The following is a 26100-nucleotide window of genomic DNA, read 5'->3' on the forward strand; positions in this document are numbered from 1 at the left end:
AGTCATCCTGGGCCTACCTTGGCTTAGGGAACATTCACCAGTGATTGATTGGAGGTCCCTTCAGATAACTTCCTGGAGTCCCGCGTGCCACCGTCATTGCTTTCCCACGCGCCCGCTGCGAACAATCCCGCTCCTCACAACCCCGTTAACGGTACCTCCACAGTATCGTGCCTTCCAGGATGTCTTCTCTAAGGAAAAGGCAGAATTACTCCCGGAGCACCGACCCTTTGATTGCGCAATCAACTTGTTGCCAGGAACCACTCCGCCCCGTGGGAGAGTTTATCCCCTGTCGCTGCCTGAAACCCAAGCTATGTCAGCATATATAAAGGAAAACTTGGATCGGGGTTTCATCAGACCCTCTAAATCCCCGGCCGGGGCTGGGTTCTTCTTCGTGGGAAAGAAAGACGGGTCTCTTCGCCCCTGTATTGATTATCGGGGCTTGAACCAGATCACTCGCCGAGATCGTTACCCGTTGCCTCTGATTCCGGAGCTTCTGGACCGCCTCCAAGGGGCCCGTGTGTTCACCAAATTGGACCTCAGAGGCGCTTATAATCTCGTTTGCATACGCCCAGGGGACGAGTGGAAGACCGCTTTTAACACCAGGGACGGCCATTATGAGTACCTTGTCATGCCTTTTGGTCTCTGTAACGCCCCAGCGGTATTCCAAAATCTTATGAACGAGGTGCTCCGTGACTTCTTATACACTTCTGTCATCGTATATTTAGACGATGTATTGATATATTCTCAGGACCTCGAGGCACATCGGCAACACGTGCGCCAAGTTCTACTGAAACTAAGGGAGAACCGTTTGTATGCCAAACTAGAGAAATGCCAGTTCGAACAGGAGTCACTGCCTTTCCTGGGGTATATTGTCTCCTCTACTGGCTTCCGCATGGACCCCGACAAGGTGAGCGCCATCAAGACCTGGCCGCAGCCGTCGGGAGTGAAAGCACTCCAACGGTTCTTAGGATTCGCTAATTTCTACCGACAGTTCATCCCGCACTACTCCAGCCTGGTGGCTCCCCTGACTGCCCTCACACGGAAGGGCGCGGATGCGCGAAACTGGTCTCCCGCCGCTGTACAGGCCTTCCAGGATCTCAAGGAAGCTTTCTTACAGGACACCTGTCTCCGACATCCAGATCCTCAGCGTCAGTTTATCGTAGAAGTGGATGCCTCTGACGTCGCGGTAGGGGCGGTGCTGCTCCAAACCTCCCAGACCGGCAAAACCTGGCCTTGCTCATACTTCTCCCGCAAGTTCTCACCCGCAGAGAAGAATTACGGGATTGGTGACAAAGAACTATTGGCCATAAAGTTAGCTTTCGAGGAGTGGCGCCAGTGGCTGGAGGGAGCTCAACACCCGGTCATAGTGTATACCGACCACAAGAATTTGTAGTACTTGTCACATGCGCAGAGGCTCAATCCTCGACAGGCCCGCTGGTCGCTCTTTTTTAGTCAGTTCGACTTCTCTCTTCGCTACCGACCCGCAGCCAAGAATGTTCGGGCGGATGCCCTCTCCCGCACCACAGAGGTTGACGATGTGTTGGAGACTCCTCTATACATTGTAGATCCAGCTAAAGTTCTACTGGCAGCCACGGAACTGGGACCCGAAGGGAAGACGGTGGTTCCAGCTCGTTCTCGGAAAAGGGTTCTGGCGTGGGCACACGACTCCCTGACGGCGGGTCACCCTGGGATTTCACGAACCCTCGAGTTGCTCACAGAGTTCTATTGGTGGCCAAGAGTGAGGGAGGATGTTCGGCACTATGTTCAATTCTGTCCCACATGCGCACAACAAAAGCCACCTCCGGGCCGCCCCTGGGGCCTGCTCCAGCCGCTCCCTATTCCCACGGAACCGTGGTCCCATCTATCCACAGACTTTGTGGTGGACTTACCTCCCTCTGAGGATAAAACCGTGATTTGGGTCACAGTTGACCGGTTTTCGAAGATGGCTCATTTTGTCCCTCTTCCCAAGCTACCTACAGCCCCTGAGCTGGCTGATCTATTTGTCCAGCATATTTTCCGACTACATGGACTACCTTCGCATATCGCTTCCGATCGAGGCCCCCAATTCACAGCCAAGTACTGGAGGGCATTATGCAGGAAATTCGGGATACAATTGGATTTTACCACGGCTTTTCACCCCCAGGGTAACGGACAGGTGGAGCGGACTAATCGCTCTCTGAAGACCTTCCTCAGAGCCTTTGTAGATGAGCTCCAAGACAACTGGGTCTCTCTCATTCCCTGGGCGGAATTTTCTTATAATCGCCACAGGCACTCCGCTACGCTACAGCCTCCCTTCCAGCTAGTTTATGGGAGGGTTCCTAGACCCCCGTTGCCATTACCAGTGCAGGTCACCTCCCCGGCGGCGCAGCTAACGGCCAGCCAGCTCCAGCGCCTCTGGCTTGCCACTCAGGAGAAGCTTCGCAGAACTGCAGCCCGCTCTAAGGCATATGCAGATAGGTCTCGACGGCCCGCTCCGGTCTTCTTACCCGGGACGAGGGTCTGGCTAAGCACATCCAATTGCGGACTCCGTCCATGAGATTAGCGCCTCGTTACATTGGACCCTTTCCGGTGGCCGAACGCATAGGGGCTGTATCCTATAGGTTGCGCCTGCCTTCCACGCTCAAGATCCATGATGTCTTCCATGTGTCCCTCCTCAAGCCGCTGGTGCTCTCCCGATTTTGGGCTTCCCCGCCAGAACCCTCCGAGGTTTCCTCAGATCAGGATGTCACGTCCACGGTAAAAGAGGTATTGGATGTCCGGTGCCATCGCCGCCGCTGGGAGTACCTACTGTCTTGGGAGGGATATGGTCCGGAGGAGAATTCATGGGAGCCCTCTTCCCACATCCTGGATAAGAACCTTCTTCGGGAGTTCCATTTGCGGCATCCGGACAAGCCGCGGCCCCCCGGGAGGGGGCGTAGGAGGGGGGGTACTGTTGCAGTCCCGGGTCGGCCCCGGCCGCACCGCCTACCTCCTGGGGCTTCCGGGTTCTCCTCGTCCTCCTCGGGCCTCCGGGGACTCTTGCCGCCGCGCTCCCAGCACTCGCGCGCAGCGCCCGGGCCTGCATCCGCTTCTGCCTCCGTGCCCCCACTCCGGCGGAGCAGCCGGAGTCTAGCCGCGGCTGGCTCCGCCCCCTAGGCGCACGCGCGCGTATCGGCTCAAGATTTAAAGGGCCAAGCGCGCGAAACCTGCTTCCTCCCTCAGATGACGTCAGACGCTGTAGGGGCTACATAAACCCTGCAGTCCCTCTCCTCTGGGCCTTGCAACGAGGTTCCCAGGTTTTCCTGTCTCCAGTTGCTGCGTTCCTGTATCGTTTGGTTCCTGCTTGGCTGCTGACCCCGGACTGGCTTACGGTGATTCTCTGACTTCTGACCCCGGACTGGCTTACGGTGATTCTCTGGCTTCTGACCCCGGACCGGCTTACGTAGACTCCTTGGCTCCTGACTTCGGACTGGCTTACGTTGATCCATTGGTTCCTGACTCTGGACTGGCGAGCGACGACCCTCCGGCACTCAACCTTGGACTCCATCTGACTCGGCCCCCGCGGGCCCTCCTAACTCCCAGCGGCCGGGTTCCTACGGGCTCCTCCTGGGGGGACTCCGGCTTCCAGGGTGAATCTCCTAAGTCCCAGCGGCCGAACTCCTACGAGCTCCTCTCGGGGGAGGATCGGCTTCCAGGGCGAAGACCTTCCCACAACGGTGCCAGATCCATCATCTCCTGCTTCCTCGCCAAAGCCCTTGGTCGCATAGGGCTTCCAGAGTTCCTCCTTCGGCCATCCCCGAGTCTGACCTTGCCGCCTCCCGGTCGGGGCCACTGCTGCAACCACCTCCAGCAATTCATCTTCTGGTTCCGATCGGCCCAAGGGTCCACGAATCCAACAGACAGGTATTTTGAAGTGGTAGGAGTTGTGCCTGATCAAAGACAGAGAAAAAGTCAAAGCATATATTTGGAGCTATGCATGTGGAGTCAATTTTCAATAAGCCTCTAAGCAGCAAAGATAGTTAATTTTCCTAAATCTAGCTACACAAAATGCTGAAAATCTGCACGGATTGGCTACATTTAAAACTCACCCTGGGAATTCCTCCAGAGATGACCCTTTTCTGACTGGCTTTTGTGCACCTAAGAATTTGGGCAGACAAATTAAACTGGTCAGGGAGGGGTGGGGGGCTGTTATCAAAATCAGATTTTTATTTGGCTACCTTCGAAAATAAGCCAGGCAAAATCTTTTGAATATTGTCTCGCTAATATATAATTGAAAGCATATTGTTAAGATCATATAACACAATGCTTTATTCGATAACATTTCTCCCATTTTGTGCAGCTGGGAAAAATCCTAATTGTTTATTATTTATGATTAGATTATCAGTCTAGTTGTTATTATGCAGCTGTACTTTTACATAGCCTTTTGGATACATATATTTTTCTTTTTATTTGTTATCAAGTCTTGATATTTCGCTCCACTGCGAATGGTATTACTCTGTATATCAACTAGTGTTTGTTTGTTTTTTTTCCGTTTAGTTCATTTCCAAAGACATGTAGCAAAGAGTAATCTCCATAAATCTTAGCAGCTTTTGGGGGCTTCTGTTTCTTAAATAGTATTGATTATTATGAACATTTAATAAATAATCAGGTTGAAGTTTAGAAATACTATTTTACTATGACATCACAGGCCATGTGGGTGATTTAAAATATGAAGGAAGCAAATCCTTTGCTAAAATAAATTTGAAGTAGACAAATCAATCCAATTATATTTTACCTTTGCCTTTGGAAAGCCAAAGCAGTATCCATTCAGTATTCATGTTAATTTCACCATATTTAGCAGATGATCTTATTTTCATAACTTCATTTCATTGTACCTATATTGATGATTATAAGATTGCTTTTTTATAGCTCCATCTTCAGCCTATTCATTTATTTTAATTGTTTTTGTGGCAAGTTTGCAAATACCTTGTCCCTAGGGCAAGGATGGGAAACCTCTCGTCCTTGGTTGAAAACCTGTCAGGTTGTAAAGATATCCCTAATTAATATGCATGAAATAAATGTGTATGAGCATTGCCTCAGTTGTATGTAAATCTATTTCATACCCATTCATTAGTGTATAACTGTTATGGACATTACCTGTTTATTCATAGCTTGCCTTTACCCACGTTTAACCCCTTGGGACTTTTTCAAAAGAATAAATGTTCTTACAAGTATAAAAATGAGAAATGTCCTATTTTAATAAACTGGTTTGATTCTCATCTATCCAGCAACGATTATGATTTTGTGTTTTAATTCTGTATTATTTGTTCCATGTTATTGTGAGCCTCCTTGGGTGTTTTATTGGAAGAGCGAATACAACTGAAAAAAAAAAAAAAACACAAAAATGGTAGGATGCCAAGCTGCTATTAAAGTAGCTTGATTAATTTATCAATCTTTTGGCTAAGTTGAAGTAAGATCTAAGCCATGAGCAAAGTTTACATTTTGGCTGTGGTTGACAAATTGTATGGCAATATAACATGGGGGATTAATATCTTGTAATGCCGATCCCAAAATATATAGATGAATACTATTTCCAGAATGTTTCTTCTACATACATACATTAGGGATGTGCATTCGTTTTCAATAAATGTGCAATCCGCAATGAATAAGTCCCTGTTTGTTTGATTCGTGGGTTCACGAAACGCATGCTGATCCCCCACAAATGAAACATATCATATTAGTTTCATTCTTTTGGTTCGCAGTGCTGCTTTCTTAGTGGCCGTTTGAAATAGGAGAAGGCCATGTGGGAGTATCCATAGCAACAACCAGCCCTTTCCTTTGAGTCATAAGTGACCTCACAGCCTTGTCATAGAATGGGTCAGACAGGTTGGCAAGGAGACCAGAATGCCAACATATCAGAGCGAAGCATTTTTCTAATTCAGCCAGTCGCTGCTCTCAGTGCTCTGTGATGCTGTTCCTGCTGTACTATATCTACCTTAAGCACACGGCATGCCATTCACTTTCTTCTTGACTATTCTCTGAGAAGCTTGTTGCTTTTGAGCTCTCTCCGAGTGTCTCAAATCTGTATTCAATTGCTATTGCTTTCTACTTTGATTTTCCATTGAAAAAAATATTTGTTCATTTTTGCTGCTCTGCCAGCCAGGTTTTGTTTTTTTTACTGCACTTTTTTTTTTATTGAACTCAGACTGCCTCTTCCACTGAGACAAGCTGCCAGCAGTGGCATTTTGCTGCTGATCTTACCCCCCTGGGGTAGGTTGCAGGCAGGGTTTGGTTGGTGTGGATGTGAGATAGTGTGAGAGTTGCAGTGGCTTTGGGAGTTGGTATTTCAAAGAACAAGCAGCATCACTGTAGGAATTGGGCTTCCTCAGGCTTCCAGTCTTTTCTCTGTGTATGTGTGTAGATTTCCACACTCACATATATTGGTACAGAGGTGTTCAGTCACCAATAAAGAAATAATTCTTTTAATTGAAATCCCTAGTAGGCAGTGACACTCCCCTCTGCCTAATCTAGCAGTGCTTGGATGCGACTGCGACACTGGTTGTACAGGCTGGGGATGACCTTTCTGCTAAATGTGGTTCTGGAGGGGACCTTCAGCAAATGCAGATATTAGCAGAGGCAAGCAAATGACATTAAATCCTTGATGTCAGGGAAGGGTACACGTCGAGTGATTGGCACTGGCAGAGGAGGCACATCAAAATGCAGTGCCAGTCTCCCATTAAAGTTAAAAAGGGAGCTGTTCTAATCTAAAATCTCTGGAGAGGCAGGCAGTTCCATCCGGAAAAAACTGAAATTTAAGGATGATGCACTGCCACCACCTGTTTCTGACCCTGTTGTTTGGAGGTGAGGGAAGGGGAGGTTGAGTCATGCAAGACAAAAGGGTAAGTCCCAAAAACAGCAGTTCAACAGCAGACTCTAGTTAGCACTGACAATGTAGCGCAGACACTGTTTGCTTCTGATTCCGATGAAGAATCATCTTGTGTGGGATTCTCATCATCAGAAATGGAAAATTAATAGCTGAAGAAGGTTTAGGAGGATTAGTTATTTCTGTCTTAGCCTCCACTTCAGTGCTGGGGGGGTGAGATGAAACTGATGATGAGGAGGAAGAGCAGACAGCACAGGCACAGAGTGTGACTGATGCCCCTGGCATTCCTTCTCAGGGTGCACCCACTACTTCAACTCCAGTGCCAGCATCCACCCCAAAGACAATAGAGAAGGGATCACAAAAGAAATCTGTGATCTGGAGCCATTTTAAAGTGAGGGAGGACCCGCGTTTTGCTCAGTGTAATTACTGTGCCAGGGATATTAGCAGAGGCAAGCAAATGGGACATTTAACTAATTTTGGCATGATGCATCATATGCAGAAGCAACATGAACAGTATTGACATCTGGGGATCGTGGCAGTACCAGTCAGGGGACCCCTATTTACAGGCAGCGTAAAGTGGTTAAAAAGGAGCAGAATTATCCCACGCCCTCAGCCCCTTCTAGCAGTCAGGTGGCAGGAGAGCAGCCCCCTGCCATGTGTCAGAAGCGACAACCCACCATGGAGGAAATGGGGTGGTTTTCGGTAACACTATCCTGGGGAAGGAGGCAGGCAGCCTAAAAATTGTAACCAGGAGCATTGGGGAAATGATTGCACTTGATGACCAGACCTTGCAGGTAGTGCAGAATGTGGGTTTCAAGCATTGCTGAAGGTCTTAGTTCCAAATTACAAAGTCCCCTCCAGAACCACATTTAGCAGAAAGGTCATCCCCAGCCTGTACAACCAGTGTCGCAGTTGCATCCAAGCGCTGCTAGCTTAGGCAGAGGGGAGTGTACATTTCACCTGTGATATCTGGACCACCATGAATGCTGCACATTCTTACCTCTCCCTGACAGCACACTGGTGGGACCTGGCTGAGGCAGGGGCAGGCAGCAGCTCTATTAGTGAACAAGTATCAGGGTGGAGGTGGTCTTTACTGCACACCCTCCTCACGGACGAGGCCCATATCTCAGCCAAAATTCTAGCATGCATCAGACAGATGCTGGCGGGCTGGCAGCTACATAAGTGAGACAGGAATCTTCAGGCAGGGTTCTTTGTCACAGACAATGGTGCAAACATGGTAAAGACAATATCCAACGGGCACTTTCAGAACATCCGATGTTTTGCACACACTCTGCACCTCGTAGTGAAGTCAGCTCTGGGGTTGGAGTCTAAGCACCAAGGGAATGAATACCTGAATACGTTAATACACAAGTGCAGGAACATAGCAGCACACTTCCACAAAAGTGTGAAGGCGGGGCAGGTTCTCCGTGAAAAGCAGACTGACTTGAGGATGCCTCACAAGGGTCTCATTCAAGACATTGGCACCCGGTGGAATTCCACCTATATGATGCTACAGAGGTTAGTGGAGCAGCAGACACCCCTTCATGACTTTTCTTTGGAAATGGACATATGATTGGTTAGTCATGAGTCAGTTGGTAAAACTCCTGCAGCCCTTCAAGGATGCCACAGAGGAGCTGAGTTCCAGAAGTGCCACCGTAACTGACATCATCCCTATAGTTAATTTTCTGGAGGAAAATTTGGAGGGCTTTAATCAGGAAGAGGGAATGACAGCAGAGGTGCTGCATTATCTGGAATTTTTGCAGAAGCAGGTGCAAGAGAGATTAAGACCTTTAACAAAAGACCACAGATACATGGTCGCCAGAGTCTGTGATCCCCGTGTGAAAGGGAAACTCGCCCTACAGTCCGATTGTCTCACATTTGTGAAGAACCTTCTGTTAGTAAACATCCAGGAACAGGAGCGCCATAGGCAGAGACAGATAAGGCATGAAGCAGAGCAGGAAACAGCAGGCATTTCAGAGAGTAGTGCAAGCCCAAGCAGGAGCAGCACTGTGTCAGCGACAGCTAGTACTTCCTCTTCCACTTCAGTATGCCAAAGCCATGTTGCCCCTAAAAAATCATCTATTCTTGAACGGGCTAGAGTGAAAGCAGCTGGCAAGAAGGACTCTCAGCCCACCCAAGCAAAGGAGACACCAGCATATAAGTCAGTGACACGGTATCTCACAGAACCCATAGAGGACATGCAGACAGATCCGCTGGCATATTGGGCACACAGGTCCACTATCTGGCCACACCTAGCCAAAGTGGCTCAGCGATATCTGTTATGTCCACCAACCAGTGTGCCCAGTGAACATGTATTTTCAATGACAGGAGGATATCATGAGCCCTCATCGCTCAAGGCTGGCACCAGAGTTGATGGAAATGCTAGTGTTTTTGAAAATAAACATGCCTTTGCTTGGGTTTCCAGATTTTCCCTGTGAATGGCAAGATGAATAAAAGCAATTTAAAGCCTTGCAGCAGCTCCAACTGCCTCATATGATCCAGATAATATCAGCACATGTACCTGACCTCAACCGCTGTGCCTGTCCATCCAGCCCATACGTCACTACAGGGGCCTGACCCTAAATGCTGTGCCTGTCTGTCCAGCCCTTAAATCTCTACAAGGGCCTGACCTCAACTGATGTGCCTGCCTGTCCAGCCCTTACGTCACTACAAGGGCCTGACCCCCAAACGCTGTGCCTGTTCCAGCTCTTATGTCACTACAAGGGCCTGACCTCAACTGATGTGCCTGCCTGTCCAGCCCTTACATCACTAAAAGGGCCTGACCCCAAACGCTGTGCCTGTCTGTCCACTGTCCAACCCTTACGTCACTAAAAGGGCCTGACCTCAACTGATGTGCCTGCCTGTCCAGCCCTTACATCACTACAAGGGCCTGACCCCAAACGCTGTGCCTGTCTGTCCACTGTCCAGCCCTTATGTCACTACAATGGCCTGACCCCAAACTCTGTGCCTCTCTGTCCACTGTCCAGCCCTTACGTCATTACAAGGGCCTGACCACAAATGCTGTGCCTGTCTGAGTTTAGTTCTAGTATCTCTAATTTCAGTTTCATGTATTTGTTCATCACTTCTTTCCAGAAAATTCTTTTTCCTGTTTTGCAACATTTGGAATGTAAGAACATAAAAAGCTGACTTAAGATGTTTGGAGCTTGCATATTTCATATGCTCAATAGTTTTCATAACCTTCATAATATGGGCCATTTTCCCTAAATCTTTCTTAGGTGCCAACATTAATGTTTCTAGTACTATAGAAAACTGTGGTAGTTGTACTCTAGTTCATCATCTGTGTTCCCATAGTTTACAGAGGCACTGTGTAGGGTACAAATTCAACATAGATTGATATTGTAGATTTGGACTTGAGTAGCAGTTTTCTTATTTCTGAGAGTTCTTCAAGTTCCTTTGTCATCAGCTGAAGTGCATGAGTACAGTTAATAGCGTCTGGGTATTCACAAATAATCTCCAGCTCAGTTCTTGCTTCACAAATGGCAGTCTCTATTGCTCTAAAAGCATCCTCTGTTGAATTATCTTTCACAAATGAAAAAGATGCCATTTTCTTCTGGCAGTGAACCAGTTCAGGAAGAAGTGACAGATCAAACCACAACATACCTGCACAAAGAAAAGGGAATTCTCCCCGGGTGTCGCCTATCTCTTAGTACCCGCTGATACATGTTGAACCACTGTTCATATGGAAACCTCCTCCAACTCGGCCTTCAAAATTCTCGTTTGTACATCTGCTACGTCCACCAGATTTTAAAAGACCAGCAAGAGCTCACTAGACGCCAACGAAACACCACACTCTAGGGCAGGGGTGGGCAAGTCCGGTCCTCGAGGACTGCAAACCAGTCGGGTTTTCAGGATACCCCTAATGAATATGCATGAAATAGATTTGCATACAACTGAGGCAGTGTGTATGCAGGTCTCTCTCATGCATATTCATTAAGGATATCCTGAAAACCCGACTGGTTTGCAGCCCTCGAGGACCGGAATTGCCCACCCCTGCTCTAGGGGCAAACCCATTCTAGGAAGCCCTTTCCTGCGCAAAGGAAAGGGAACTCTCCCGGGTGTAGCCTATCTCTTAGTACCCACTGACACATGTTGAACCGCTGTTCACATGGAAACCTCCTCCACGTCGCGACACTTTCTGAGTCTCGTGCCCCAGTCTGGGGCGAACCCATTCCAGGGAGCCATTTCCTGCACAAAGGGAACTCTCCTCTGGTGTCGCCTATCTCTTAACACCCGCTGACACATGTTGAACCGCTGTTCACATGGAAACCTCCTCCACATCAAAACACTTTGAAGGCTTGTGCCCCACTCTCGGGGCGAACCCATTTCAGGGAGCCCTTTCCTGAGCAAAGGAAAGGGAACTCTCCCAAGTGTAGCCTATCTCTTACAACCCGCTGATACATGTTGAACCAGAACCGCTGTTCACATGGAAACCTCCTCGTCGCAACACTTTCCGAGTCTTGTTCCCCACTCTCGGAGCGAACCCATATCAGGGAGCCCTTTCCTGCGTAAAGGAAAGGGAACTCTCCCAAGTGTAGCCTATCTCTTCCAACCCGATGACACATGTTGAACCAGAACCACTGTTCACATGGAAATCTTCCCTACTTCACCACACTTTGAAGGCTCGAGCCCCACTCTGGGTCAAACCCATTCCAGGGAGCCCTTTCCTGCGCAAAGGAAAGGAAACTCTCCCAAGTGTAGCCTTTCTTTTACAACCCGTTGATACATGTTGAACCACTGTTCATATGGAAACCTCCTCTGCCTCGGCCTTCATAATTCTCGTTTGTATATCTGCTACGTCCACCATATTTTAAAAGATCAGCGAGAGCGCACTAGATGCCAACAGAACTACCACACTCTAGGGGCAAACCCATTCTAGGGATCCTTTCCTGCACAAAGGAAAGGGAACTCTCCCTGGGGCTCTTGTTTGAATATTTGCTACTACCACCAAGATCTGCACCTGCAGCAGCTCCACCCCACCCAGGCATAGTTCATCAAGTTTCAGGTCCTAGCACGCGTGTTTGACTCCTTAGTCTGTGTTTCAAGATGTGGACAGTACACCCCAGTTGACAGTCACACCGCATGCAGTGGGCCCCATCCCCCTTCACCCCGCTCCCCTCTTCTTGGATTCCATCTGAGAAGCTTGTTTGCTATTTGAGCTCTCTCAGAGTGTCTCAAATCTTTATTCAATTGCTATTGCTAGTTTGCTACAATTAATTTTCTATTGCTGAAAAGATATTTGTTCTTTTTTGCTGCTGTGCCTGCCAGGCAGCCAGGCTTTTTTTTACTGCACTTTTTTTTTTTATTGAACTACTTGTTGATTATCAGTCTTGTGCTGGTATTTAGCCTTAGATGGAGTTTACCACCAACTTTCGGCTGCATTCACAAACAACCCAACTCCGAGAAGACCTGGTCCCGGCGTGCCGGGGGCCATTACTACCAGCCTAATACCATCCGCAGGCTGAACCTCATCTTGTCTTGCCTCCTTGTCTTTCCCCTATCAACACCACAGTGACCTGACTATCTCAGCTCTGCCAGCCTGTCTTGCCTCTATCAACACCGCAGTGACCAGACTACCTCTGCTCTGCCAGCCTGTCTTGCCCCTATCAAATTTCTGCCACTCTGCCTTACTGCCATACACCAGATGACTCACTCTATTCCTTGTGGTGTTTTTGCCACTATGATGGTTCCTCAGTGTGTTGGTGCTAGTCTTTCTGCTGCATTGTCTCTTTATCTCGGCGCCTTGTGGTTTTTTCTGACACTCTTTCTGCTTGCTATATTCCCCCTTCATTGTGCTGTAGAATGTTGATGCCACTTGTCTTGCCACTTTGCCTGTTGTGCTGCCTTTGAGGGTTCATGCAACTGTTATCAGTGCTCTCTTTTGAAGCTGTGCTGTGTTTTTGACACTCTCACTGCTGCTTTGCACCTCTGTTAAAGCACTCTTGCCACTCCTGGTACCCCTTTGCCCCTTTACAGTGCCTTAGGCTATTCATGCCACTTTGGTGCCACTTTGCCACAGTCTAAGTACCTTGGAGCTCTTTTCTCATTCTGATGATTGCTTCCCAGACATTTCATCAGAATTGATAAGAAAACCCCAATTCTGTAGCCAAAAATAGACTGCAAATACTTACCCCATTGACTTTAATGGCAAACGAAAAATGAATCAAATTAATAAACGAATTGTTTTTTTCCATTATGAAACTAATGAAACAAATGAAATGAAACAAATGTTTTCTTTCTGCACATCCCTATAGGACCATATTAAGCTAAGACTTAGGGAAACACTACCAAAGATAAGAATGTGTATTTAATGATACAAATATGTAACTTAATTGTCCATTTTTATAATCCAAAAATTGCATTTGTACAAACACTTCAAATACTTAGCATGCTGTAAAAACTGTAGTCCATGAAATCCAAACTGTGACCCTAAAATTGTACTGTGTTTTGAAAACTTTCTGCCTCAGGAGGAGTTCTTGTCTAACTCTCTGATATTTAGCTGACTGTCCTGCTCGCAGAGCTCAGCTTAAGTTGGTCCTATCTATCTGTCTATCTATCTATCTATTGGGCTTACTATAGTGAATGAATCAAACTTCGTTATACTATTTATATGCATTTTTGCATTTGCACAATGCTCCTTGTTATCCTTGGAATTCTGTTTACATTTAGTGTTATATATTCCATCCTGTATACATGGAAAAAGAAGTGTGTCAAGTGTATTGAAGTATGATTGTGAGCACTGGTTATATGTGGTTTTATTTATTTATTTAGTCATTTTATATTCCGTTGTTCCAAGTGAAGATCACAGCAATTTACATCATGACACAAATATTATAAGTAGCCAATTACAGTAATTCGAAGTGTTCATATATCATGCATTTAGCAATAGGCACGTATATTACTTAAGGTGGTCGTGGAAGGAGAGATATACAGGGATAAGGTAACAGGGAATAGGAAACATTTTTTACAAGAGGAGTTAGGAGGTGCTAATGGGATGGAGGGGAGAGAGTTGAGAGAAGGTGTTTGCAGATGGGTGTTGCGGTCTCCACCGCTTCCCCCCTATCTGCTGTGCTTGGTGCTCACCTCCAATGGGGGGAACGCCACTCCCGCGGCTCCGCTAGGCCTTCAGGGCGTCCGCCATTGCCAGATCATCTCGCTGCTGCCACGCGGGCGCAAGGACGCGCATTATGGACGCACGGCCGCCGGAAGTCTGGCCCCGCCTGGGTTAACGACGCCACGCCCCAAGCCTGATTTAACCGGCGTTTGCCTGCCTTCTCATTGCCTTGCAACGAGGGTCGCTACTGTTAGTAGTTCTTAGTTGTGCTTCTGCTGTTCTGCATTCCGGTTGACCTCAGCTTGTTCCTGACTCCGCTTCTGCCTGCCGCCTGCCATTGACCTCAGCTTGTGCCCGACTCCGCTCCTGCCTGCCGCCAGCCTCCGACCTTTGCCTGTTCCTGAGACTGTTTCTACTGGCTGCCAGCCTGACTTGGGTTCGTCTCCGTTCCTACTCACCACCCATTCCAGCTCTATTGCACGCTACAGACTCCAGTCCTGCTTTCAGCTGGTTACTGTCTACAATACACTACAGACTCCAGTCCTGCTTTCAGCTGGTTACAGTCTACAATACGCTACAGACTCTGTTCCTGTTATCCGCTCCACTCCACTGCATACTACAGACCCCAGGTCTGCTCACAGACTGCTTCTATTCAACAAGCTAGAGACTCTATCTGGTCTTCTACCGCCCCGCTCTCGCCGGGCCTTCCAGCTCCCTGTTTACTGGACTCTGTGGTTTACTCCTTGCCCAGGCCTCCTTTCTATAGAGACTGTTACTGTGCTCCTAAGTCCCAAGGTTCCAGGACCCTACGGGCTCCTCCTGGGGGGTTCCTGGTTCCCGGGTGAAGACCTTGCCTGTGGCTCCGCCTCCCGACCTACCCTGCCTACAGGGTAGTTCGGCTCAAGGGTTCACACCTGGACTGCAGCTTCCCAGACTGCAACAGTTTGCAAGGCCATGGACTCGGCGGAGTCTCCCAGTCTGCAGGCTATCCCTGGGATGGTGCAGCGCCTTCAGCAGGAGCAACATTGTATTGATACTCTCGCTGCCACTGTGGACCAATTGGTCTCTCGTCTAGAAGCTTCTACTCGTCAAGGGCCTTCTGTACCAGTCGCTGTTCCTAATACACAGTTGCCAGCTCCTAGCAGGTACACTGGGGACAGTAAGTCCTGCCGTGGGTTCCTGAACCAGTGTCAAGTACGGTTCACTCTGTTACCATCCCAGTTCCCCACTGAAGCGGCTAAAGTGGCCTATATTTTTTCTTTATTGGATGGCAAGGCGCTTGAATGGGCTTCACCCTTGTGGGAATGCTCCGATCCTCTGCTACAGAATCTTCAGGAATTCCTTCTTCAGTTTCGCCTGGCCTTTGATGACCCTGCACGCCAGTCCACGGCGGCTTCAGAACTCCTGCACCTCCGACAGGGCATGCGTCCAGTAGCGGAGTACATTATCAACTTTCGAACCCTGGCCATGGAACTGGCTAGGCAGGATGATTGCTTAAAAGGGATCTTTCTTGAAGGCTTGGCTGGTCGGATTAAAGATGAACTGGCAGGACGGGAGATTCCTGAGGAGTTGAATGACCTAATGGACATTGCGGGCAAGGTTGACCGCCGTCTTCAACAGTGAGACAGAGAGACTCGGTCGGCTAATAGAAGTCAGCCGCGCCTACATGTCTCCTCCAGGTCTCCTCTACAAAGGGCTTCTCCTGCTGCCAGCCCTGCTTCTGAACCCATGCAGCTGGGCAGGTCACCACTTACTCCGGAAGAGAGGAGCCGTCGGCGCTCCTTAGGCCTCTGCTTATATTGTGGAGGTAAAGGACATTTCCTGTCATCATGCACTGAGCATCCGGGAAACGCCCGTGCCTAGGTTATACCGAGGAGCTACACCTAGGCGCTACCGGATCCGCTCCTCTCTGCACTCTGCCTGTAACCCTCAAATACCCCGTTGGGGAGATCCAGATTCGGGCCTTTGTCGATTCTGGGGCTGAGGGGAACTTTATTGTGGCCGAGCTGGTGACACAACTGGGCCTGCCTACAGAACCGAGGAATCCTCCTCTACGCATCTCTTCGATCCGAGGGACCTTGCTGCCTGGAGTTATCTCCCGCTCCACGAGACCAGTGACTTTGCAAACAGGTCTATTTCACTCCGAGGAGATTTCTCTACTCATCCTGGAACGAGCCGTGCATCCACTGGTGCTGGGACTTCTGTGGCTTCGTCAGCACTCTCCCATCATCAGATGGGATGACTTCCAGCTTGTCAGCTGGGGTTCTGCCTGCTTTGACCGATGTTTACATCTTCCTCGTCCTCCCAACTCTCTGCATCTCTGTTCTTCGCACCTCCTGCCAGAGGTCTACCAAAGTTTCCAAGATGTCTTCTCCAAGGAGATGGCGGAGATCCTTCCGGAACACAGGCCGTTTGACTGTCCCATTGATCTGGTTCCTGATACCACACCGCCTCGTGGTCGTGTATATCCTCTCTCATTGCCAGAGACTAAGGCAATGTCCCAGTACATCTCCGAGAACCTAGCCAAGGGATTTATTCGCCCATCCCGGTCACCGGCAGGTGCTGGATTCTTTTTCGTGGGTAAAAAGGATGGTTCGCTACGACCGTGTATTGACTATCGCGGTCTCAATGCCATTACCAAGCGGGACCGCTATCCACTTCCGCTTATCCAGGAACTACTGGATCGTCTCCAAGGGGCTCGCATCTTCACTAAGTTGGACCTTAGAGGGGCCTATAACCTCGTTCGTATTCATCCAGGGGACGAGTGGAAGACGGCATTCAACACACGTGATGGGCATTACGAGTACCTCGTGATGCCCTTTGGACTTTGCAATGCCCCCACCGTCTTCCAGCACCTCATGAACGAGGTGCTTCGAGAGATGCTCCATTCCCCCGTAATAGTCTACTTGGATGATGTCCTCATATATTCCAAAGACATCGACTCTCACCGCCAGCATGTTTGCCAGGTTCTTCAGGCCCCCCGGGCCAATCATCTATATGCCAAGCTTGAGAAATGCGTTTTTGAAGCCGAATCTCTACCTTTCCTGGGATATATTATCTCAGCAGCTGGCTTTTGTATGGACCCATAAAAGGTAGCTGCCATCACAAAATGGCCCCAGCCCACGGGTCTCAAAGCCCTCCAGCGCTTCTTGGGCTTTGCGAACTTTTATTGACATTTTATCCCACACTACTCTCACCGTTTGGCTCTTCTTACAGCCTTGACCCGTAAAGGAGCAGATGTTAAACACTGGCCGGATGCTGCAGTTGCGGCTTTCTCTGATCTCAAGGAGGCCTTCCTCTCCGATGTTTGTCTCCGACATCCGGATCCCTCACGACCGTTCATCGTGGAGGTTGATGCCTCCAGTATCGCAGTGGGAGCGGTCCTCAGCCAGCACTCTGATGCTGGACAACTCCTTCCTTGCTTGTACTTCTCCCGGAAGTTCTCAGCCGCGGAAAGTAATTATTCCATTGGAGATAAAGAGTTGCTAGTGATAAAAGTCGCCTTTGAAGAATGGAGACAGTGGCTCGAAGGCTCCTTACACACCACCACTGTTTACACGGATCATAAAAATTTAGAATTTCTGACCCAGGCTCAACGACTGAACCCCTGCCAAGCCCGCTGGACCTTGTTCTTCAGTCGATTTGACTTTGTTGTATAGTACCGTCCTGCTGCTAAAAATCTCAGGGCAGACGCCCTGTCTCGCACCTCTTGTGCCGAGGAGGACATTGAGCCACCTCAATTCATCTTGGACCCCGCTAAGGTTCGTCTCTCTGCGATGACCATCCCCTCACAAGACCGGACGGTGCTCTCGCACCGGGACCGCTTGACCGCATTACGTTGGGCCCACAACTCCTTGATTGGAGGACACGCTGGGCGAGAGAGGACCCTGAAGCTCGTTAACCGGTATTACTGGTGGCCCAACATCCGGCGTGATGTCGCCTCTTATGTAGCTTCTTGTCCAACCTGTGCTCGCCAGAAACCCAATTCTGGCTCCCCATGTGGTCTCCTGCACCCGCTTCCGGTTCCCACTGAACCATGGACCCATATAGCTACAGACTTCTTAGTTGACCTGCCTCCATCCAAGGGACATACGGTCGTCTGGGTCACGGTTGACCGTTTCTCAAAAATGGTCCATCTTGTTCCTCTGCCTAAGCTTCCCTCTGCACCCGAGTTGGCCCACCTGTTCGCCCAACATGTGTTCAGGCTTCACGGCCTCCCTCAGGATATCGTCTCGGACAGAGGTTCGCAGTTTGTGGCCCGCTACTGGAGAGCCCTCTGTAAATGCTTCCGGGTAAAGCTCAGTTTCTCCACAGCCTTTCATCCTCAAAGCAACGGACAGACCGAGAGGATGAATAGGACCCTAAAAGCATACCTCCGGGCCTTCATTAATGAGAGGCAAGACAATTGGTCAGAGCTCTTGCCCTGGGCCGAATTTGCATATAACAACCAGGTCCATGATGCCACGGGCAAGTCCCCTTTTCATCTGGTATATGGTAAGCCGTTATGACCACCGCTCCTGCTAAGGCTCCCAGTGCCTCATCTGCTGTTCAAGTAATGGCCCAGCAACTCCAGGCCTTGTGGCACATGACACGAAAACAGCTTCTCTGTGCGGCCGCGAGGGCTAAGCAGACGGCCGATCATCATCGCCGACCAGCTCCCACATTCCAGCCTGGGGATAGAGTCTGGCTAAGTACGAAGAATCTGCACCTTCGACTGCCCTCTCGAAGATTTGCACCGAAGTTCTGTGGTCCGTTTCGAGTTGCCGAACGAGTGGGACTGGTATCATATCGGCTTCGGCTACCCTCTTCTTTCAGAGTACTCAACGTGTTTCACGCCTCACTGCTCAAGCCTGTGGTTCTCTCCCGGTATCACCGTACGCCTCCGGATCCTGCGGCCACAACCATTGACGATGATCCTACATACCAAGTACGGGACGTCCTGGACATCCGATTTCATAACCGCAGATGGGAGTATCTACTGGCCTGGGAGGGTTGTGGTGACGAAGATAACACCTGGGAGCCCAGCCGTAATATTCTGGACAAAGATCTCTTGCACCAGTTCCACCGGGACCATCCAGAAAAACCGGGTCCGCTCAAAAGGGGCCGTAAAGGGGGGTACTGTTGCGGTCTCCACCGCTTCCCCCCTATCTGCTGTGCTTGGTGCTCACCTCCAATGGGGGGAACGCCGCTCCCGCGGCTCCGCTAGGCCTTCAGGGCGTCCGCCATTGCCAGATCATCTCGCTGCTGCCATGCGCGCGCGCGCAAGGACGCGCATTATGGATGCACGGCCGCCGGAAGTCTGGCCCCGCCTGGGTTAACGACGCTACGCCCCAAACCTGATTTAACCGGCGTTCGCCTGCCTTCTCATTGCCTTGCAAAGAGGGTCGCTACTGTTAGTAGTTCTTAGTTGCGCTTCTGCTGTTCTGCATTCCGGTTGACCTCAGCTTGTTCCTGACTCCGCTGCCGCCTGCCATTGACCTCAGCTTGTTCCTGACTCCGCTTCTGCCTGCCGCCTGCCATTGACCTCAGCTTGTGCCCGACTCCGCTCCTGCCTGCCGCCAGCCTCCGACCTTTGCCTGTTCCTGAGACTGCTTCTACTGGCTGCCAGCCTGACTTGGGTTCGTCTCCGTTCCTACTCACCACCCGTTCCAGCTCTATTGCACGCTACAGACTCCAGTCCTGCTTTCAGCTGGTTACTGTCTACAATACGCTACAGACTCCAGTCCTGCTTTCAGCTGGTTACAGTCTACAATACACTACAGACTCTGTTCCTGTTATCCGCTCCACTCCACTGCATACTACAGACCCCGGGTCTGCTCACAGACTGCTTCTATTCAACAAGCTAGAGACTCTATCTGGTATTCTACCGCCCCGCTCTCGCCGGGCCTTCCAGCTCCCTGTTTACTGGACTCTGTGGTTTACTCCTTGCTCAGGCCTCCTTTCTATAGAGACTGTTACTGTGCTCCTAAGTCCCAAGGTTCCAGGACCCTACGGGCTCCTCCTGGGGGGTTCCTGGTTCCCGGGTGAAGAACTTGCCTGTGGCTCCGCCTTCCGACCTACTCTGCCTACAGGGTAGTTCGGCTCAAGGGTTCACACCTGGACTGCAGCTTCCCAGACTGCAACAATGGGATATAGAGAGGTGCGGGTTGAGAGAGGATGTATCGTATATAATGTTATGGCTGGATTAGGAAGATAGTGGTGATGAGATCTGTAATTCAATTAATACTGAGAATGTCCATGTAGAGGCAGGTGAAGATTTCAGGAAGGTAAAGTTAGATTTTGGCATTTTGAAATAATCACGTTTTGAGGGCATGTTTGAATTTCTTAGTTTGTGGTCAGACATAGAATTTCATGTAGCAAGTTCCAAAGGGTAGGGCCTGCAATGGAGAATATACGGTCTCTTATTTTTGTCAGATGTGTATTCTGTAATGATGGCACAACTACTAATCCTTTATTATGAGATCTCAATGATCTCTGTGGCATGTATGATTGTAATGCCACCCCTATCAGGCCAGTGTTGTCAGAATGGAGGGAGGAATGTATTAATGTTAAAACTCTGTAATGGATTCAGGATTGTATTGGTAGCCAGTGAAGAGCCATCAGTGATTGTGAGATATGATCAAATTTCCTGGATCCTATTAGGAGTCTCGCTGCAGCATTCTGTAGTAACTGTAGTTTTTAAATAAGACTTTTAGGTGCTCTGAGTAGGAGAGAGTTGCAGTAGTCTAGGTTTGAAAAAATGAAGGATTTTAGAACCATACAGAAGTCTTCATGAGTCAGCAAAGGTTTCAGTCTATATAGTAGTAATAGTTTAGCATAGCCTGATTTGATTAATTTGATTATATGCTTTTCCATGGTTAGGTTCTCATCAATTTGTACTCCTAAGTCCCACACTTGGTCTGAGGATGTAATGCTGAAGTTACCCAGGTCAGAAATCTGCGGAGATGTTATTGGAGGATTTCTTTTTAACAAAATGATTTCAGTTTTTTTCATGTTTAGAGATAGTTTGAGATTGGATAGTTCCTGCTGAAAAGCCTTCATGTGTGATGCCAACGTCTGTACTGTATTTTCAACAGAAATGGTGCATATCATCGGCATATAGGAAAAAGGTGATTCGTAGATCAGATAGTAACTTGCAATGTGGGCGCATGTAGATGTTGTATAGAGTTGCGGAAAGTGCTGAACTCTGGGGGACATCAGCGTCAATCGGGAAAGTGTCTAGTTTGATAAGAAGGAGGTGACCCACTTCATTACAATGCTGTCAATTCCGATTTTTCTCAGCTGATGGCATAGAAGGGGATGATCAACCGTGTTGAAGGCAGTGGAGAGGTTGATTAGCACCAGGATATAAGATTCATCATTGTTAAATCCCTGTAAAATGTGGTCCATTAAGGATATGAGTAAAGTCTCGGTGGAGTGATTTTTTTCTGATGACAGTTAAGTTTGCTTCACATATGGTGTGATAGGTAGTGGTTTTTTGATTGTATGTATTTAATTTTCTATGTATTTTCATTTAGGAACAATATTATAGTACATGGAAGAAGGATTAGATACTCTATATAAATTGCTTTCTCTATATGCATTTTTAATTTCTCTACCTCATGACTGAATAAAAATCTTCTTTGAAAGCTGACTGTTATTGAACATATGACATTAGCGCTATTTTTCTGTTTGATTTATATAGAGTATCTAATCCTTCTTCCATGTACTATAATATTGTTCCTAAATGAAAATACATAGAAAATTAAATACATACAATCAAAAAACCACTACCTGTTACACCATATGTGAAGCAAACTTTTTTCTGCTTTTTATCATCCAAATTAGACTACTGTAATGCTCTTCTTCTAGGACTCCCTTACTCTTCCATCAAACCTCTACAAATGTTACAACATGCCACAGCGAGACTCATTGCAAACTCTTGTAAATACGACCACATCACCCTTATACTCAGAGACCTACACTGGCTCCCCATAGCCTCTCGTATTATCTACAAAACACTCACCACAATGCATAAAGCAATTTACACCCACAACTCCAACTGGCTAGACCTACCCTTCACAACCACCCAGTCCAATCGACCGACTAGAACGACCAATAAAGGCACCCTAGTTGTGCCCTCCCTTAAAGCAGCCCATCTCACCTCTACACGTGACCGTGCTCTTTCCATAGCAGGTCCCACTCACTGGAACACACTGCCGCCTGACCTACGCCTTGAACCATGTATGAACAACTTCAAAAAGAAATTGAAAACATGGTTGTTCAAACATGCCTACCCAGAATAAAAACATGCCTACCCAGAATAAAAACACCTCCTCCAATAAAAATAGACCACATTGCGTCTGTTCCATCTTCCTCATACTGAGGAACTATATGTTGTTATCCTCTCTCCTCGTTCACACCGAGGAACAATGTTAATGTTACTGTTATTTCTCGTCTATCCTATTTAATTATTTACCCTCCTCCCAGTTTCTAATTCCCTGTTAAAATGTAACTTCCATACTTTACCAGTTTTGATGTAAACCGGCATGATGTCCACAACTAATGCCGGTATATAAAAATGTTTAAATAAATAAAATATATATGTAAGCAGAAAAAATCAATTCCGGAGGAATACAGGAAAAGAGCACAAATATAAATAATGAAATGTTGGGTATAAAAACAAATCTTTATTACCTTATATATTCGAAACACTTAAAATAAATGAGCACCTTAAAGTAACTAAAAGTGACATACAGAGTGCATCTATCATATATCCATATATTCATATGTACATACATCAAAATAAAATAGTCCCTACCTATACAAATCTCGATTGATAAACACCAACTCAATAATATAAAGTAGAGTGAACATCTACATTTAGAAACACATCAATTTATCACAAAAGATATTAATCAGTGAGGATGATCAATGTACATCAGTTTTGCAATACTGTATTATATTATCTCAAATACCATGAAATTATTTATATTTGAAAAATAATAACCATTTAAAAAACTCATCAAGTAATTGAAAACCACCATAGAAGACATTATTCAAAATATATATGCTGGACAAAATGTTAAATATATCATTCAATATAAAAAAAGAATGCTGTTAGTTTATAAATTGAATCATAAACAGTAACAGTATGGTGTTTCTCCTGGGTATGGTGTTACTGCCCTGACAAGGCCTTCGTTTCGCTGAAACCGGCTTCCTCAGGGGGAAACCCCTGACATAGAGAACACCAGAAAATCTTGAAAAATGTTTATAAAAAAATATAAAAAAAATTCTTTTGAATTTAAAAAGATATCACACAAAAAATAACCACATAGGAAAGATACGTAAAGACGCACCCCTATTTCATCACTGAAAACTCTATCCAGATTATAAATTATAAAAGACTTAGAGCACATTAGCTTGTATAGGACCCTCACTTTGAAATAAAGAGGGGAGCCAAACATGTAAATAAACCTTAAACATAGGAGCTAGTTAATAGAACTAGAAAAACCAGAGAGAGAGAAAACATGTTTATAATATTATAAAAATGATGCCACTGTTCTGAATGCAAGGCAAAATTGTAACCTATGGGGTAGATTTTTAAAAAAAGCGCAATTGCGTACTTTTGTTTGCGCAGCAGGCGCAAACAAAAGTACGCTGGATTTGATAAGATACGCGCATAGCCGCGCGTATTCTCTAAAATCCTGGATCGGTGCGCGCAAGGCTGTCGATTTTGGGCAGCCTACGCGCGCCGACCTGCACAGCCTGCCTCCGTTCCCTCCGAGGCCGCTCCGAAATCGGAGCGGCCTCGGAGGGAACTTCCTTTCGCCCTCCCCTCACCTTCCCCTACCTAACACATCCCCCCAGCCCTATCTAAACCCCCCCTTACCTTTGTCCTTAGATTTACGCCTGCGAGAAGCAGACGTAAATCTACGCGCGCCAGCAGACTGCTGGCGCGCCGTCTTCCGACCCAGGGGCTGGTCCGGAGGCCTGGACCACGCCCCCGGGCCGGTGCCACGCCCCCGGTCCCGCCCCCAAAACGTTGCATCCCGCCCCCGAAATGCCGTGTCATCCGGTCCCGCCCCCCAACACGCCCCCTTCAAAAAACCCCGGGACCTACACGCATCCCGGGGCTCTGCACGCACCGGCGGCCTATGGAAAATAGGCCGCCGGTGCACAAGGCCCTGCTCGCGTAAATCCAGGCAGATTTACACGAGCAAGGCTTTTAAAATCTGCCCGTATGTCTGTGCCAACAGATGCACAAGCTTTAAAAATGCTCACTTTAGTGCCTTGTCTGACATATGCAAGAGGAGGTTAAAGCTCTATTATTAAAATTATATACACCAAAAATAGCTGTGGCCTGAAATTTGTAAAATTTCAGCTGCGACTCTGAAATGTATTCTGGCTGTCAAAACAGCTAAACTTGATGGGTTTCCTTTCTACTTAAGCATTCATTATCCTTTTATTTGTTTTTAATACAAAGAAGTAACACTTGCAACTTTTTTATGAGTTTATACTGTTTCTATTTTAACTTTCATTTGATTCATTTTGTATGCCTCTCTTCATTAGGACTTTCTCCCAAGAGAACTCTGCGCTTGGTGATGTGGACTGGGGAGGAGCAAGGTGGAGTGGGTTCCAGTCAGTATTACCAGTTACATAAGGTAAAGGAATGAGGATAATTAACTTTTATATCCATCTCTCACAAGTTACCTGTTTTGAACTCTTTAGCTTTTGTTTTTTTTAATTCAATGTGATGTAAAAACACACACGTGCAGTCAAAGAAGCCAACAAACAACTGGGGACGCTAAACTGAAAACAAATTACCCTTCCCCTGACACAGTGAAGGAATTTGCTCGATATTATGGGTACACAAGCATCCACAGAGTTAAATTCTTTCAAGGTGACATCATGATGTAAGGCAGGCTTCCTGAAGGGCAGGGCAGAGAAGGGCTAGCAAAAGTTTGTGGGGTCTGCACCAACTCTAATATGTGTACTTTGGACGAGAGAAAATAACAGGGAGGATATGATAGAGATATTCAAATATCTCAAAGGTGTAAATAATGCCCAAGAAATAAATATTTTTCAGAAGAAAGGAGTTTCTTGCACAAGAGGTCATTATATAAGGCTCAAAGGATAGGCTCAGGAGTAACAGAAAATATTTCTTCACAGAATGGGTGGTGGATGCATGAGACAGCCTCCCAGAGAGGGGGTGATGGGAACAGCACCATAATTCAATAAAGCATGGCTCTAAAGAAATGAAATGGGAAGAGAGAGAGTACCTGAGGTCCATGGCAATATAACTGGGATTAAATTGAGCAGACTAGATGGGCCTTATGGGCCTTTTCTGCTGTTATCTTGTATGTTTCTATGGGTTTTTTTTATTAATTTAAAAATCATGACAACAGTTTGAAACCTTGTAAGAAGTGATTACAAAAGTCACATAGGCAGTATCTTTCAAACAGCCACGTAAGTGTTAATGTATATGCATATAACAGCTCACGCCCAAAGACACAACCTTTTTATAAAATACGCATGTATATGCGCGTATGATATAAAATTGTTTGTTTGCGCGTGCATGTGCACACAATTTTATATGGACACATGCATTTGCGTGCAAATGCTGGCTCTACCACGTAAGTGGGGGGGGGGGGGGGGAAGGATTTTATTAGATACGCAAGCCAATGCAATAGCCCTTTATCCCTGTTCACCCTCAGTTCGCCCAGTTTAATGGGTCAAATTTCCCAGTCCACCCTGTTATTTAGCCTTCCTTTTACCCCCAACCCTTAAAACCCTGCTGATTTGCCTATCATCTTTTATTTTAATATTTACACGCCATCCATAGCAGAAGTAAAGTTACGTGGTAGGGGTACCCAGCGCGCATATGTGCACATAAATACTTGAGCGCACATTTCAAAGTAACTTACCGCCCCTTTTTAACGTTTTCAATTGGTGCATGTACTCATGCGCGCGCCAGCCTGAGACACACATGTATCTCCCAGCTTTGGGGAGCGTAGGGCTTTTAAAATCGACCTTATAGATTTTTGTTTGTTTTGGGAAATTTTTTTACAGTGAATTATGACAAAAAAATATTTATCTAGTGATATATCCAAAAACTATCAAATCTGATCAATGTGGTGATAGCATCAGAAGGCAGATTGATGGTCTAGTGGTACTCTGACATTTACTAATGGGTTTCATCTTGTCA

General features: G+C 47.3%; 1 protein-coding gene across 2 annotated transcripts in view; it reads left to right on the forward strand.

The window, feature by feature from the left end:
- Positions 1-26100, forward strand: part of CPQ (carboxypeptidase Q) — an 885139-nt gene that overhangs the window by 624053 nt on the left and 234986 nt on the right. For both annotated transcript variants that reach the window (XM_029591758.1, XM_029591757.1), the window contains exon 6: positions 24465-24556. In XM_029591758.1, coding sequence (XP_029447618.1) covers positions 24465-24556 — 92 coding nt within the window. The remainder of the gene's footprint in view (positions 1-24464; positions 24557-26100) is intronic.

This window comes from Rhinatrema bivittatum, chromosome 2, assembly GCF_901001135.1.
Source record: "Rhinatrema bivittatum chromosome 2, aRhiBiv1.1, whole genome shotgun sequence".
In the NCBI taxonomy this organism is placed as follows: Eukaryota; Metazoa; Chordata; class Amphibia; order Gymnophiona; family Rhinatrematidae; genus Rhinatrema; species Rhinatrema bivittatum.